This window comes from Helianthus annuus, chromosome 4, assembly GCF_002127325.2.
Source record: "Helianthus annuus cultivar XRQ/B chromosome 4, HanXRQr2.0-SUNRISE, whole genome shotgun sequence".
Taxonomy (NCBI): Eukaryota; Viridiplantae; Streptophyta; class Magnoliopsida; order Asterales; family Asteraceae; genus Helianthus; species Helianthus annuus.
The window spans coordinates 177,698,194-177,714,792 of NC_035436.2; the positions used below are offsets into that span (position 1 = coordinate 177,698,194).

The 16,599-nt window shown below is 35.9% G+C and overlaps 1 protein-coding gene across 1 annotated transcript; it reads left to right on the plus strand.

Annotated features, from left to right (window-relative positions):
* Positions 1 to 15,171: 15,171 nt before the first annotated feature.
* LOC110927577 lies at positions 15,172 to 15,634 on the plus strand. The gene has a single exon (XM_022171127.2). It carries the CDS (start codon positions 15,209 to 15,211, stop codon positions 15,428 to 15,430), a length of 222 nt encoding a protein of 73 aa, XP_022026819.1. The 5' UTR covers positions 15,172 to 15,208; the 3' UTR covers positions 15,431 to 15,634.
* Positions 15,635 to 16,599: the final 965 nt, after the last annotated feature.

Below are 16,599 nucleotides of genomic sequence, written 5' to 3' on the forward strand. Positions count from 1 at the left end.
CAATTCATCACATTGTTTTCTCAATCACTTTGAATGAAGGTTAAATCAAGTTCAACTTAATGACCCTGATAACCACTTGTAACTGAAAACCTCTTTTCACCACTTGTAGGTTCCCATATCAACCATATTTAAAAAAAAATATATATATAACAATAAAAAATAAGAATAACACCTTTACGAACGAAATTTCATCGATGTGAATTTCTCAAGAAAGATGTTGATTCCTGCTCCACGATTACCAACTTGGGAGCTCCGGCAAGTCAGGATTTCAAGTCGTAAATGATGTCACCCAAGCCTGGCCAGCCTTGGGTGATTTTGACTCACATCTATCCCACCATCGTTTTGATTTGTAAAATTCTTTTGCGCTCTTCACTTTTCCGTCAACCATCTTTCCGAAAATATGTTTAACATTTCCATTAAACACCTTTTCAGTATCAAATTCTTTCTTACCAGCAAAGAATTGATCTGAAATTTCAACTTTACCAACTTTTAACTTCAAATTTTCTTTTGACAATGACGGAAAGTTTTCCTCGTTCATTTCTGGAACGGAATTCTTCTCATTTTTCTCAACACGTAACTCCCCTGACTTTGACGAGTCAGATTCATTGTCAGAACTACTTTCTGATTTAACAACCCATCTTTGTTTGTTTAAATCGACTTTTCTTTTATAAAATTGTTTCGAACTTTCACCAATTTCAAAAGGCGTATCTTTGAATTTTTTTAAAACTTTCTGTTGGTTGTTTCTTTACATCAACACATTTCTTTTCCATTTTTGAGTTAATGAAAACTCCCTGTTTTGTGTTGTTGGACTGTTGGCAATTCCAAGCAATGTGTCCAATCTTGTTTGAAACATTTTCTCCTGTCAACTCTCTGTTCAGATTTCATCATCATACTCTTTTTCTTTTCAGCAAGAAACTCTTTGTTTGACTGTCTCCAGAATAGTTTCTTCTCTTCTTCTTCTGAACTTGTTCCTGAAACAAATTTAGTTTTTGGTTTATAAGTTTTCTCATTTTTATAATTTTCTGGGGAATGAAACCTAATCCATTCTTTTTGAAATTACCGTTATGGTTTGGTTTCTCTCGATAACCTGAACTAGAACTGTAACCTTTTTTCTTGTTCAATCTCTGTTGTGTTCTTGAAGTGTATTTGTTAGATTTTTCAAGAAGATTTAAAACTTTTATTTCAGGAATATTAATTTCTGTTAATTTGAAAACATGTTTAATCATTTCAGTTTTAACACTTCTTATTGGAAATTCCTCATCAGAGTATAATTTGTCCGAATCATTCAAAGTATATGCCACTTTGATTGGTTCATAATTCAAATTAGATTTTGATAACAAGAATTCTTTATTGTAAACCCGTTTGATTGGTGAACTCGGACTCTTTTCTGATGAACTCGAACTTTCAGATTTAGACTCCGACTTTGACTCTTCATCCATATCCAACACCTGCTCGACCACTTTCTTTAATAACTCAGACTCATGATCAGTGTTAGACGCTGTGAATGTGACATCACTGGTGTCTGGTAACTCATCAATGATTTCAGACTTTAATTTTATATTGACAGCCTTTTTCAATCGTTCCTCATTTGGTTTTCTGGGAGAATAACTTTCATAGATTGGAGGCGGACACTTGTTATACTTAACCCTTTGTTTCTTACCAGTATCCTCTTTCGTCTTTTTATCGTGAAAACCTTCAAGACCTGCAACAGTAGGATAAACTCGATCAATCAAATAATCACAAGTTGTATAACTCAACAACAATCTTTTGATTCTTTCACTTTCAATCTTTTCGAGTTCCAAATCCTGCTTCAGTTTTGCACAATCTTCAATATACTCATTGATGACCTTCTGCTTCGTCATTAAAGTAGAACTCATCATTGTCTGAGCAACTCCCATTTCTAGATTTTTCTTGTTCAGACTATCCAAAGTCTTGTTCAGCACATCATACGACTCTTTTACATACTTCACATCAGACAACAGTTTTTCTTTCAATTCTTCAAGTTCATGAATCTTCTTGTCTTTCTCCTCACAATCTTTGCAAGATTCCAGACATTTCAGACAAGGTTTCGTGACTTCAACAATCTTTTCAACCTCTACTAATTTTTCAACTTCAACGATTTTTTCAACTTCGATGATTTTCTCAACTATTTTCTCTATTACCTTTTCAGACATCATTTCTTCATCAAATTCCACTTTTATCTCACACTCTTCATCTTTGACCTTCTCAGTCGAATCTTCTTCAACTTTTTCTTTCATTGCTTCCATTTTTGCCTTTTCTTCAGCAAACTTTCTGTAGAATCGGTTCGTAACCCAAACGAGTCAATCAGAAGAGCTCTAATCCATTTCAAAGGCGGAAACAGAGAAACGGACTTGAAAAACAGCTGAATTCACTTTAAATTGCCTTGTATATTGATTTAACACGGTTTACAATCAAACGGCACCTCGGCAGCACTTCGGTACCGGAATCACAGAATGTTGCAAATGATTTCGTTTGAACGCTATATATAGGGGATTAATTCCGCTTAAACCGGTTCCAAGCGGAATTAGAATTCCAAGCGGAATCTAATTCTACACGGAATTACCCTGATACACTTTCAAGCGAAATTATGTCATTCAAGCGAAATTACATTTAAAATCCTATTTCTCGAACTACGTGCCCTGATCTAACATACTTAGTACAAGACTCGATACAAGACTGAGTCGACAGACGTATGCACCAACAGACTCCCCCTCGAATGTTGACGAGTCTTAAGTATCGATTCTTTAACGTCTTCAGTCTTTATCAATTTGGGCTTCCAGAATCTCTATCTGGCTCTTATCACACTCTAACTCTTTCTTCATCTAATCTCCCCCTTGGATGATGCTCTATCAATCTTTGGCATCTTCAGGATCAAATTCCTAGCTCTTGCATCTTCAGACTCTCTTTCTAATAGACTCCCTTTCAACTCATGCTGGGATCGTAGCCTGGCTTTTACAGGATCAGGATCGCAACCTGGCTCTCTACTCAAAATCAGAATCCAGGCTGTCCTGCATATCCTCTACCTTAAAATAAGATTTACAAACTTAAACTTTTGCAAGAAACTATCTGAAAGATTTAGCAATTAATATATCTGATGACTACTTGTAAATATAACTTTCAAACAAACTCATCCCAAACCTATTCGTCATATTCAACACTTGAATTTTGAAAATCAGCTTTTCATCATCAGTTGTCGAAAATCTTTTTGTATTTTCAAAACTTTATGCTAAAACACACTGGAACTCTTTTTGAATTTTGAATATTGAACAGAAAGCTCGTAAAGAAATATTTACAGACAATATTTTTGTGAGTTTGTACAAGAGGATCATATCAGTTTATGAGACACATCACTAACACCGTTAAGCTTTATACATTTTAAGCTCTAAACGATTCACTTAGATTGTCAGTATATTGGTCCATTTAAATTCTCACACAAAGTTCAACTGTTTCGAGATATGAGATTAATGTTTTAAGCACTTAAACTTATTCGCGTATCCCACCACTTGAATATACTCCCGTATCCAGATCCCAATATTCAGTCTTACAGTCGAGTATACTTAGATGATATCTGTAAAGGGTTAAATGCGAAACCGTGAGAGCTCAGGTCAGAACTTCCGTTCAGCAAAGAGATGACGGCTAGTCTTTTGGTGTGTTCCCTTTAGAGAATCTTTTCTTCAACAGCACATGATTAGCATTTTTCAATGTTTCATCATTTTTGTACTGAGGGTAGCGCTATATTTCAAGCAAGCAGAAAGTATTATACGGGGACTAGGCCATTGCTTTCGCAAAATCAGAAGTCCTGGTATAATACCCCAGATATCATCATGTTCAAAGACCTAGTATGTCAGAAATGGCGTCTTTTAAACAGGATTTCAGGGGTTACCTATATATCCGAGAGATGTTCCCCACGAAATAAGCAAGTTTATGATTTATGTTTATATCCCGATCAAATTTACTAAATGTGTAAAAACCTATCAGCACATCATTAGCGAGATTGCTTAATGCTTTAAAATTTTACATTTCTCTAGCATACCGTAACTGTCTAGCTGATGTACTATCATTTTCCCTTTTTCACAACAAAACTCATTTTAATTTTTAAATGTTTTTGGCATTTACAAATTTTCTAATTTTTTTTTTAAATTTACCCCCCCCCCCCCCAAAAAAATCAAAATATATTTCAATTTTGATTTTCTGGGAAAATTTGAAAACTGTACAAATAAAGTGACAAACTGATATCAAATCACTTCAAATCGCCATCCTCTTGGCATAAACAATCAGAACTCCCCCTCACAACAAACTATTTTCCCATTATGATTTCAAAACACTTAAGTTTGTTTTAATCAAAATGGTTTTTCCAGAAAAAAATTAGTTTTGTTGAAACCACTTGTAGGTTAGGGGATAACTTCATCACTTTGTTTTCTTCAATCACATGTAAAGATTTATCATTTCCCAATTTTCTCAACACAAACACTTTCAAGAAAGATAAATCAAGTACAACTTAATGTCCCTGATTAATCTTTTGAATTTCGAAGTATCACCGAAATGAATTTCTCAAGAAAGATGCCGATTCATGCTCCATGCTTACCAACCTGAGAGCTCCGGCAAGTCAGGTTTTTCATTTAAACAGATTCACCCAAGCCTGATGGTCCTTAGGTGATTTTGAATTTTTGTTCAACAATGGTGGAAAATTTTCATCATCCACTGTTGAACAAAATCATCATCATTTTTTATCTCAACAGATGGCTCTTCTGGATTTGATGAACCAGATACATCGCCTGAACGTGGCTCCTTTGACTTTGACAAGTCAACCTCATTGCCAGAAGATGGGTCTTTTGTTTTCAAGGAAACAAATTCATCGCCATTCTTCATTGGAACCCAATCCTTTCTGGATTTAGGTTTTCCAAACTTATCTACCTGTGACATGAATAATCTTTCACAGTTTCTTTAATACTCAAAAACCTTGATAAAGATTTTATCCGAAAAATTAACTTTCTTTGATTGTTTATTAGTTTAATTAGTTAATTTTTCTTTCTTTATCCTCTCTTTTGTCCTCAGATTTGTATCTGATGAATTCGTTTTGCTTGATTTGTCATTCTTTGTTGAGCAAATCGATTCATCAGAACTTTTATCTGGTTTTCCTATTGTATCCGAGGACAAAATCCTTTCCAGATACTCTCGTGCTTTCTTTCTCTTCTTCCCCAGTCTGTCTTTCTGCCCTTGTGAAAGCTTCACTTTCTGTTCTGGAACTTTAAGTTCCTTGGGCTTTTCTTTGACTTTGACTGATTTCATAACCCTTTTCTGAGATTCAGCCCTCGATCATTCATTTGATCTCATTGGGCAATCTTTTGCAATATGGCCTTTGATTTGGCATTGAAAGCATCTTCTCGTCTCAAACTTCCAACTTTGGCATTTAACAGCAATGTGTCCTTGAACACCGCATGTGTAACACACTCTGTTATCGTACCATTCACCACTTTCACACAACACAGATCATAGCATTGTTTGGCTTTGTGGTAATCATCATTCCTCTTGAATGCTGGATTTGACTTTTGAGCACTGTGGTTAAACTTGCACCACTTATTACCAACTTTTTGTGAGTTTTGATTTTTCAGTTTTTGTGGTTTTTTATCACGATTGGATGATTGAACTGATGAGCTTTTATTCTTGTTTTGAATATTTTCTGAATTTTTAACTTTTTGTTTCTGCTCTACTTTCTTCTTCAAAGGTTTTTGCGTAGAGCATTCACCTTTTTCAGTTGATTGCAGAACAGTTTCTTGAAATTTTTCTCTTAATTCCAAGAAGATTTTCTTTTTCTCAATTTCATCATCAGTTTTCTCATCACAATCTTCAATTTTGACTTTGTCAAAATTTGTAACATTGTCACTTATTGGAACAGAATTGATCGGTTTTGGACAAGAATGATTCAAAAACTCTGATGATGTCACAAAACCTTTCAATTTTTTTTCAAGCTCATCAATTTTATTTCTAGAATTCTCAGCTTCATTTTCAAGCTGAGAGATTTTCTCAAGATGAGACTTGATTGCCTTATCAATTTCAATTTTATTCTTTTCAAGAACAAATTTTTCATTTTCCAAAACTTTTATTTGTTCTTGAAATTTTGTTTCATTTGCTTTCAAATTTTTATTTTCAAGTTTTATCAAAAAATCTTCATCTTCTGAAGATTTCATCTTATTTTCAACTTCTTTTTCTTTTGTTTTCAAAACTTTGTTTTCTAATGTCAAACTGTTCAAATTACTTAACAGTTTGACATTTTCAGATTTCAACTTCTCACTTTCCTGCATTTCAAGAATCTGTTTATCATCAGATATCTTCTCATCTTTCAAATTTTTGATTTCCAATGTCAAACTTTCCGCATCCTTTAAGAGTTTGGCATTGTCTGATTTAGATTTTTCACAGTTTAAGCATTTCCCAGGAATCTGTTTATCATCAGCTTCATCCTCAATCTTTAAAGCTGGAATCTCTTCAACCTGTTTTTTCATCACTTGTACATTTTCTTCCACATTTGCTGCCTTTTGATCCTTCATTTTTGCAACTCGTTTATTTTTGAGTAACTCCAATTTTGCTGCAAGAAGCATATCATACAAATCAGGTGACAGCAAAATTCTATAAAATTCAAGTTGGCTAATTGCTTTACTGTCATCATCACTTTCTTCATCTGAAGAATGATCAAAAACTGGAGCTTTTCCTAACACACTTTCCAAATTCTGTTCAGTTTTTTTAATCAATTTCTAAACCCTTTTCAACTTCATCTAGAACAATTTCAGAATCCTTTTTCGTTGAAACTGGTTCTTTTAAAATCGATTCTTCTAAAACTGGTTCTCTTGAAAATGATTCTTCTTATGTCTTAATAAAATTTTCTTGTTGAGATACATAGTAGTATATTGCAATTTCTTCTTCAGTTTCCATGTTTTGGTAAAATATCAAATTCAAATGGAATTAACTTTGAAGCGAGATTACACAATTCAAGCGAAATTAACTGCAAATACACTTCAAACAAGATTACTTCAAACGAAATAACCCTAATTTTGTTTGAAATTGACCTCTTTTCAAACGGAATTACAATTTCGTGTGAGATTATCAACCGGAAATATGACTTTCAAACGGAATCACTAATTCCGCGTGGAACTCAAACGGAATTACGTTTCTTGTCACGAAATTACCAATTTCGTTTCAAATCTCCCAAACGAAATTACCCAATGAAACGGAAATAGCTAATTTCGTGTGAAACTCTCAAACGGAATTAACTGATCGTTCAAACGAAATTACTTTTTAGCTCATTTTTATCACTTTTACTTCGAATTTTGATTTGATTTTCTCAAGGGTTCGTTAAAACAGTGTTTTACACACAATATCAGAAAATCAGTCCATTTTGACCGTTAGAACTTGATTAATTTTGAAAAGAAGGTGTAGAAATCAGAATTTTCCAGCGAAAACGAGCTAAACGGTAAGATCTCTTCCTCCTGAGCTCTGATACCACATGTAGGATCGGTTTGTGACCCAAACGAGTCAATCAGAAGAGCTCTAATCCATTTGAGAGGCGGATACAGAGAAACAGACTTGAAAAGCAGCTGAATTCACTTTAAATTGCCTTGTATATTGATTTAACACGGTTTACAATCAAACGGCACGTCGGCAGCACTTCGGTACCGGAATCACAGAATGTTGCAAATGATTTTGTTTGAACGCTATATATAGGGGATTAATTCCGCTTGAACCGGTTCCAAGCGGAATTAGAATTCCAAGAGGAATCTAATTCCGCACGGAATTACCCAGATACACTTTCAAGCGGAATTATGTAATTCAAGCGAAATTACATTTAAAATCCTATTTCTCGAACTACGTGCCCTAGTCTAACATACTTAGTACAAGACTCGATACAAGACTAAGTCGACAGACGCATGCACCAACACTTTCTTGCTCCTAATTCTTCCCATTCTCTCTTCAGTCGAGCAGCTCTTTTCTCTTTCAACATCTCGATTTTATCTGCAAAAAACAAATTAAAACTATAAGTATACAGACCTTTCCTAGCTTTATTGATATACTTTTCTTCATCATCGGTGTCTGCATCAATTCCTAACTCACTAAAAATCGGAGTTCTTTTCAGCTTAGATTTGACTGGATCTTTTTCAAGGATTTGAGCAACAAAAGCTGATTTTTCTAAGAATTCTTTATCTGGACAATACTTATCCCAGCTAAATCCATCTGCAACTTTTTCATCATCTTGATTGACAAGATAAGCTTTCTTCTTTCCGTCTTCAATAGCACGGGATGATGACTGTTGTTGAGCAAGTTGATGAAAAATTGATTTTTGATAATAATTATTGTTTCCAGATGGATCTTGTCTTTCAGTTGCTTCTTTATTTTTGCATTCTTGTTTAAAATGTCCCTTTTCTTTGCAACGAAAACAAGTGACCTTTGATTTGTCAAACCCTATCGGAGATGCACCCATTTCACGAAAATCATCTCTACCAGTGACTTGTTGGAATTTTTCTGCTCTTCTTACAGCACTGGCTAAACACCACTTGATGTCCATTAACTCAAGTTCTACTGCATCAATCTGATCATAATCCTCTTTGGTAAGCATAGGATTTCCAATTCTTCCAGCAACCAAACTTTCATATGATTCTAACATAGTGACAAGTGATGCCATGTGTTGCTTAGCCATTTCTGGAGAGAGATTTTGACCATTTTGAATGTTCAAGGTAACATTGCATTGCAGATTTGTTGAATTCGATCGTTGAGGACTTGGTGTTGTGAAATTCGGATCAAAACTTGAATATGATGATGAAAATCCACCACTCTGAGTAACAGTACTACCATTTGATCCAGACGATTTGCTCATGTTCTCGTATAGTTCACTCACGATCTGAGGAACTACCTTTGCCATTTGCTTAGTAACCATGGCAGCGAGGCGTTTATCTGCTTGCTTTCGGCGAGCAGCTTGAGTAGCGCGAATCCAGATGACGATATTATCTGCAACAGACATCGCCATAGGACTTGACTCAACACAACATAATCGAATCTCACCTCACAAGCCTAATACTACTAAAGCTCAAAAACACGTTCACGTATCACATAACACATAGACACGTAATCACAGATTTACATAAGCACAGAAGCACATAAGCACAGAAGCACACAATCTCAAAGGTATGTAAGCATGTAATTACAAGAAGCAGCCAGATTACAGAAACCTATCATTCAAAGTCCGCGAGCGTTCGAAGATGGCGATCGCGTGTAACATAACGAGTAGCATAGTATAAGCGTGTGATAATATAGCAAACAACATGGCGTAAAGTCGTTCCTCGTGTAGTAGCGATTTGTTGACGTTTTGAGATAGAGGTATAGTGCGAGTCGTGTGTGTCGATTGAAGCGAAAAGCGAATAAATCACCAAAAATTGTAACACATAAACAGATAAGTCACATAAAACACCTAAAATACACATAAAATCGGTAAATATCAGAGTCGGCAGTAGCGAGCTCAGAATCGAAACACATAAAAATCAAGAAATGGATTGTCTGCGGCTATTAGACATTGACTAACCAAAGCAGTTCAACTATTCACAAAGACTTTTGGTGCACACTTTGGCCTTCGGGACTTGTGCTTTCGCCTTGAATCTGGGCGATCGGCACACACCCTTCCGGTCATATCGTGACTTCAAGTCGTTGGAGTCTGTCGAGACTTTGGTAAGAGCTTTGCAAAACCAAAATTGAGGGCGGAACAAGTCATCAAGGTTCGGGTTTCACCCCTGACTTAACAACTTCGTTCCTATTTTGATAAAATAAAGGAGAATTATGTGTTAAAGTATGATTTCACTCCTAATTCAACGCAAATTCTCGTGTTTATAGATAAAAATGCGGGTTGAACAAGCAATTTAGTCAAGAGTTTGCGGTTTTCACACCTAATCTCGACCTAACCACTCGTTTATTTTCGACAATTAGAGTGCATTGATAGTGTAGCGTGAGCAAGAAGTAGCGAGTAATAGCAAGTAAGCTCGTACATAACCCTTACAGGGTATGCACAAGTTGGTCAGTGGTACCAAACTATAGACTAGGTCGTTTCTAAGACATCGACCCGGACTAGGTCGAGTCCTGCCTAATTCCCTATAGTTATGACTCTGATACCAATCTGTCACACCCCAACCGATGGCGGAATCATCAGGGCGCGGCACTGAGCGAAATAGATTGTCCAGAAGTTTCCATAACAACTATAATTACCAATTATTTAAAGCAACATGTCCCATACCATGTCATAAAAGATAACATAATTATTACAGACAATATCTAGTCAAATTGTTCTGTTCCGACAACTCAGATTTCAAAATACAGACAGTTGTTTATTCATTTCTAGACCTTTCCTAGCCTCGATTTCACAGCAAGCTAAGCATATAAGCATCCTAAGCACCTGTCACATACGTTAAAGTAAAAGTCAATACACATAGTGTAAAGGTGAGCATACAAGTTTAATAGATATAATAGAGTTCGAAATCGTTACGCATAACCAGCACGTACATAGTGTAAAATGAGGCATGTTAGTTATCGACATGAACCTATCGATACCAATGACTGCGGGTTGACTGCCCAAGGCAGTTCGTAATACACACTCACCATTGTGAGCCATGTAACAAATTGTCATTAACAACCCCTGAGAATAGGTGCTGAGTCCAAACAAATAGTACTATCGTTGCTAAGGCAAGTAGATAACATTCCATGTGTAAACATAACAAACAAGCATTCATTAAGTCACGTATAACATGCGATAATCGGTTAGCGTTTAAAGTATTTTGTAGTGAGTTTGATGTGATTTAGAATAAGTAACGTATGTAACAACCAAAAGTGCGTAAAGCAAAAAGGGATCGAGTATACTCACAGCGATTGGTGGATTGAAGGGAGCGCTAGAGAGTAAGTTAGCCTGATCAGAATGATAGCATAACGATATGCGACGCGTAAAACGGTGCAAAGTGTAAGTGGTTCGGACCGCAATCCGATCGAATGGTAGTCCAATCAGGTGGCCGGTCATTCGGGTGGCAACCCACTCGGATGGTCATCTGATTGGGTGACCTTTCGAGTGGATTGTTACTTCCTTTGGGAAGGATGTGTTTATGTATGATGGCTTGTCTTTTGAAGTTTTCGTTGTAGCATTTTGAAAATATAGAAGTATCTCTACCTTTCAGGTTGATCGATCGAACGGTCGTTCGATCTGGCGACAATCCGATTGGTTGGACACTTTAGCGAGAACAAGTTCACAGTAGTTTGTCACTCGATCGGATTGTAGTCCGATTGGGTGGCAACCTGTATCTATTGAACATGTTGAAAATCGTTTAAGTGTTGAAGTCTAATCGTCACATTGTTGAGTGGTAATCCGGTCGGATGGCAATCCGATCGGACTGCAGTTCGTTCAACGTTCAAACCCCAATTTTTTGAAATGAAAGTTAAATGTGGGACCCAAGGTGCAATCCGATCGGGTGGCAATCTGATCGGACAGTAGTCCGATCGGGCGACACTCCAACCTGGTCGACCTGATCGTCTTCTTCCTTGGTTGTTTGATAGTTCTGTAGTTTTATCGAGACGGTGTGACAACGTGCTAATCAACAGAACCCCATCTTGACCCCAATGACCCGATTGAACAGGAATCACCCAAGTTCAACCAGTTAACCGGTTCAAGACGGTTGTTCTTGGTTAACCCGAAATCGGTGGTCTCGTGGATAGAATCCAGATCTTGAACCAACACATCAACAAGAAAGAGTAGAAGGTTAGGATAAGCTCCGATTCTATCGGTTTTGAGTGCATTGAGTGTAAAAGAGTTGAAAGAAAGTTGGAAAACCATCTTTCAATCCTTTTCACCATGAATATGTTCAGATCTATGAAAGATCTTTGTTTATTCATGTGGAAATCGTTCAGATCTAAGTTGTTATTGGTGGATTGAAGCCAAAACATGAAGTTCTCAAGAACACCATGATGACATCATCCTAGAACACCTCAAATCTAGTGATTTCATGGTTAAAAGTTAAGATTCAAAAGATAGAAAGGTATAGGAGTGTGTGTAGATCAAGAAAGTACAAGATTTAGATGGAAAACTTACAAGAATCGGGAGAAATCTGGAGAAAAGTGGGCAAGAAGCGTTGGTCGGACGAGATGTGCAGAAATGGTAAGTTTGTGATGTTGACAGGGGTATTTATAGGGTTTCCATAAAAGGAATGGGGGAGAGAGGCTGGTCGATAGAGCGGCTACCCTAGTCGGGTGGCAGCTCGATCGGCTGGCCACTCGATTGGAGGGCACGACACGACGAGTTTTGCGAATTCGATTCGTGTGCTGAGCGTTGCGATGCGATAGAGTTTCCTATTCAAATTACTTTTAATCCCAACTACTACATTAACATATAATCATCCTTAATTAACTTTCGTTTAGCGTTTGCGATTCGATTGTGATTGAGTTTCGATTAATCACCATAACATAAACATAAATAAACATGCACAAGTAACACATAAGGCACACACACGTAAAACAATATCCAGAACGCGTAATTCGAGTTGCGAGTGCTATTGCGATAAGCGGTTAAACATGCGATAAACATCGATTAAACCTCGATTATTAATAAGTACACCACATAATACAACTATCGTAAAGCATAAAATAGGCTATCTACAAGTCAAAGAAGTCAAAACAGGAATTGAGCAAGGAGTGACAGATCGCAATTAGCAATCTTGTCTCCCTTTGACTTCAATCTTGACTTTGATTTTGATTTTCGAAACACGGGGTGTTACAAAAGATTTGGCAACTCAGTAGTCACGGAAGCTAAGTTCCAGACAAAACCCTTGACAACACAAAGAAATGACTTCCTACAAAATGGCAAAATCAAATAAAATATGTGTGAAAACTGAATTAACAAGAAAATATAGGTTACCACGGGGCAGCTCACTTTTGATTTGGTTAACTTTTTGTAACGATACATCTACAACACAATTTCCTTCTTATACGAGCTCTCAAGATACCCCCCCCCCACACACACACACACATACTAATGACACATTTAAAATTTTGGGTGTAACAATTCCCCTGCTTACAATCTTCGTGATGGGTCAAAAGGGTCTGTTGACCACCGATCACAAGAATTTGTTGAATATTGTATATACTCTTAAAAAGCATGGTCGATGGGTTTCTTACCGGCCATGCCGACCCCCTAAACTTTCTGGGTTTTACACATTTAACTTTTTCAGTTTCTAAAAGGTTTGTAAAATGTCGTTCTGATCCCCTCATGTTTCTGAAGTTTCGGTTTTAACCCAGTACATTTCTACTTAAAAATAATTTCCCACGCTCTTATTTTTATGTACCCGTCAGTATAAATTCGAGTTCATCTACGTGTTGACATTAATTTTATTTGAGAAAGAGCCATTGCATATATAATACGTTTTCATGTTTAATTTCAAGTACGGTTGTCTACTTTCGTCATAATTTTTGTTTGAAAACGAGTCGTGCAAAATATAACACGTCTTCATTTGACAATATAAATTTGAGTTACTCTATGTTTCGTTGTTAATTTATTTCGGAAATGAGTCAGGCCAATTATAGTCTATATGTATCATAACGCGTACGACCCCACAACAACGCACAACTAGTAAAAACTAGTTTACACACAAAGTATGAGATTTTGTTAAAATGTATACACTAAGTAAAACAAAGTGGTGTATAGAAACTTGTAATAACCCGGGCTAAAAATTCTAGTTTCACCACTTCAAACAAAGGGTGTGCTCGAGGTACACACTAAGCTGTTATACAGTACAATCTTATATTACCTGAAGAGTAAAATAATCTTGAATGACGAATGTAGACAAAGTATTAGTTAGATGATGGTTTTGAGTGTTACCTAATGTCCTAATCTCATCACATGACATTGTCAGGTTCATATTATAATGTGCAAGGACATATTCTGGATTTCTTGATCTCTAAGCCACAAAAACATACACCTAAAAACAGTCGACGATACATTCATTTTGTTTTGCTTCTAAATTTCGAGACCCACAACAAGTAACCAACCAAACGGAACTATAAATGTGTCGATTCTAATTGCACAAAAAAGTTTACCTAACTGGTTTGAAACCTTTATTCGTTAAATACATTTCTAACCCTCGTTGGTGATGCCATGTGGCATTATGAATTTGTACGATTTTATAACGTACACAATCTTTTTTATAACTATGAAAGCCAAATATATCCTGTTAAGCAATGAAATTAACTAAAATGAAACTTGAGTTGAACAAATTACACTCAGGGCATTATGTAACATAGTTTGACCGATCATTAATGTGAAATGGTGAGCATAACATACGTTATCTTAAGGTCATGAATAACGGGGCATTATAAGGGCGTGAAGGGGTTTGATAACGCCCCCAACACTGTCCCCTTGGGCGTTATAGGAGCATTAAGATGGAGGGGCGTTTCTAGTATAATACCCAATTGAGAGAAAACAAAACGGAAAGTAATAATTGCAAGAGACATTAAGAGGCGTTAACAATTACACATTTTTAAGGGGCAATTTGATGCTGACGTGGCAGAAAATGCCCCTTAGAAGGTATTAACCATTACTGATGGTCTAAGGCCATGCGTAATGGGCATTATAGGAGCATAAAAGAGTTTGATAATGCCCCCACACCATCCCTATAATGCCTAAAGGGATGGTGCTGGGGGCGTTATCAAACCCGTTCATACCCATATAATACCCACTGCCTAAACCATTACATGAGGCGTTATGATGCTGACGTGATGAAAAAATGCCGCGCATTAACCATTGCGGATGGTTTAGTGATCATAAATCGAGTTCATGACAGATGTTTCGACTTTTAACAATAATAAATGAATAATCATCTTGCAATTATGAAGCTAGGTTTGGCCATTGGAAAAAGGATGTCCAAGAAAAAGGTAAGGTTTGGAGGGTGTAGGACATGCAATTTATACAACATATTAAAATGACTAGCTAAAACAAGAACGCTAGTATGGTTTGTACCTTTTGTAGTGAAAGTTGTAAGTTCTTTTGGATTTGTTATTTTTAGGTCTAGATAAGTTGCTTTAGGTGGCCCTATATATGTAGACACGCATGTATATGTTTATAGGATTTGAGATTTAGTGGTCCTCTTGAAAGCTTTCAGCAAATTCTTGTTATCAACTTATCATGAAAACTACAAATTCATCAATATTCAAGACATTGAAAAAGCGGTCCCTGATGAGATGTTCAAAGCAAATTCGGGAGCAAAAGGCGCCACTTTATATCATATGGTTCAACACATTGAAAAAGCGGTCCCAGATGAGATGTTCAAAGCAAATTCGGGAGCAAAAGGCGCGACTTTATATCATATGGAAGTGTACCATGTTTCTTATTCGCTCACATGATTAACAATTATGAATGATCACAATGAACTTTCAAATGTTTAGCTTTGCTCTTGATCTTTATAGTTTTTTGCAAAAGGCGACTTTATATCATATGGAAGTGTACCATGTTTCTTATTCGCTCACATGATTAACAATTATGAATGATCATAGTGAACTTTCAAATGTTTAGCTTTGCTCTTGAACTTTATATGTTTTTCTTTTGGATATGTTATGTAAGGTGCATGATTAAATTTAACTAGTTTTTTTTATATCGCGCGTTGCGGCGAAATCGAGCAAATAATAATGTAAAACAAACGTGATTTAAAAATAAAGCATGTTGTTTAGAAAGTCAAACCATTAGAACGATTTAATTTATCATCGTACCGTTTTATAATAACAATAAATATTTTATTTTGAGTACAACTTCGTTTTTAACAAAATTTATAACGGAATTTCAGGGAAGAAATCAAGCACAACTACGTACTTAACTTTTTAGAAAAAAAAGTTATAAAAGTAAATTAAAAAAATATCAAATTAATCGATAAATTAATGTATGTTCAAAAAAAAGATATAAAAAAGGTAGAGGAAATATATGTTTAAAAAAAAAGAAAAATATGTTACTAAAAGTAAATACAATAATAAACTATTATAATATATTAAATAATAATAAAAAAACTATATATTATTATAAAAATAAAGTTACTATTTATTATCACTCGTCAACAATATATATATATATATATATAGAGAGAGAGAGAGAGAGAGAGCCGCTAGAATGAAAACCACACCGAGTTGTAAGAACCGCGAGAACTACACCCCACGGAGCGCCGTTCGCCATGATTTTTTTTTACAAGTAGATGTGTATATTATAAACACAGCCGTAAAAAATCATGGCGAACGGCGCTCCGTGGGGTGTAGTTTTTTACACCACAAGTTTGGTGAAAAAAAAAAAAGAAAAAAGAAAAAAAATTAAAAAACACCAAACTTGTGGTGTAAAAAACTACACCCCACGGAGCGCCGTTCGCCATGATTTTTTACGGCTGTGTTTATAATACACACATCTACTTGTAAAAAAAATCATGGCGAACGGCGCTTCGTGGAGTGTAGTTCTCGCGGTTCTTACAACTCGGGGTGGTTTTCATTCTAGCAGCCCCCTATAAATATATATATATATATATAGTGGAGGGTTCAAAT

Bases quoted from the DNA above. Each gene is read 5' to 3' on its own strand.
- LOC110927577 (XM_022171127.2), top strand. From the start codon at position 15,209: ATGAAAACTACAAATTCATCAATATTCAAGACATTGAAAAAGCGGTCC.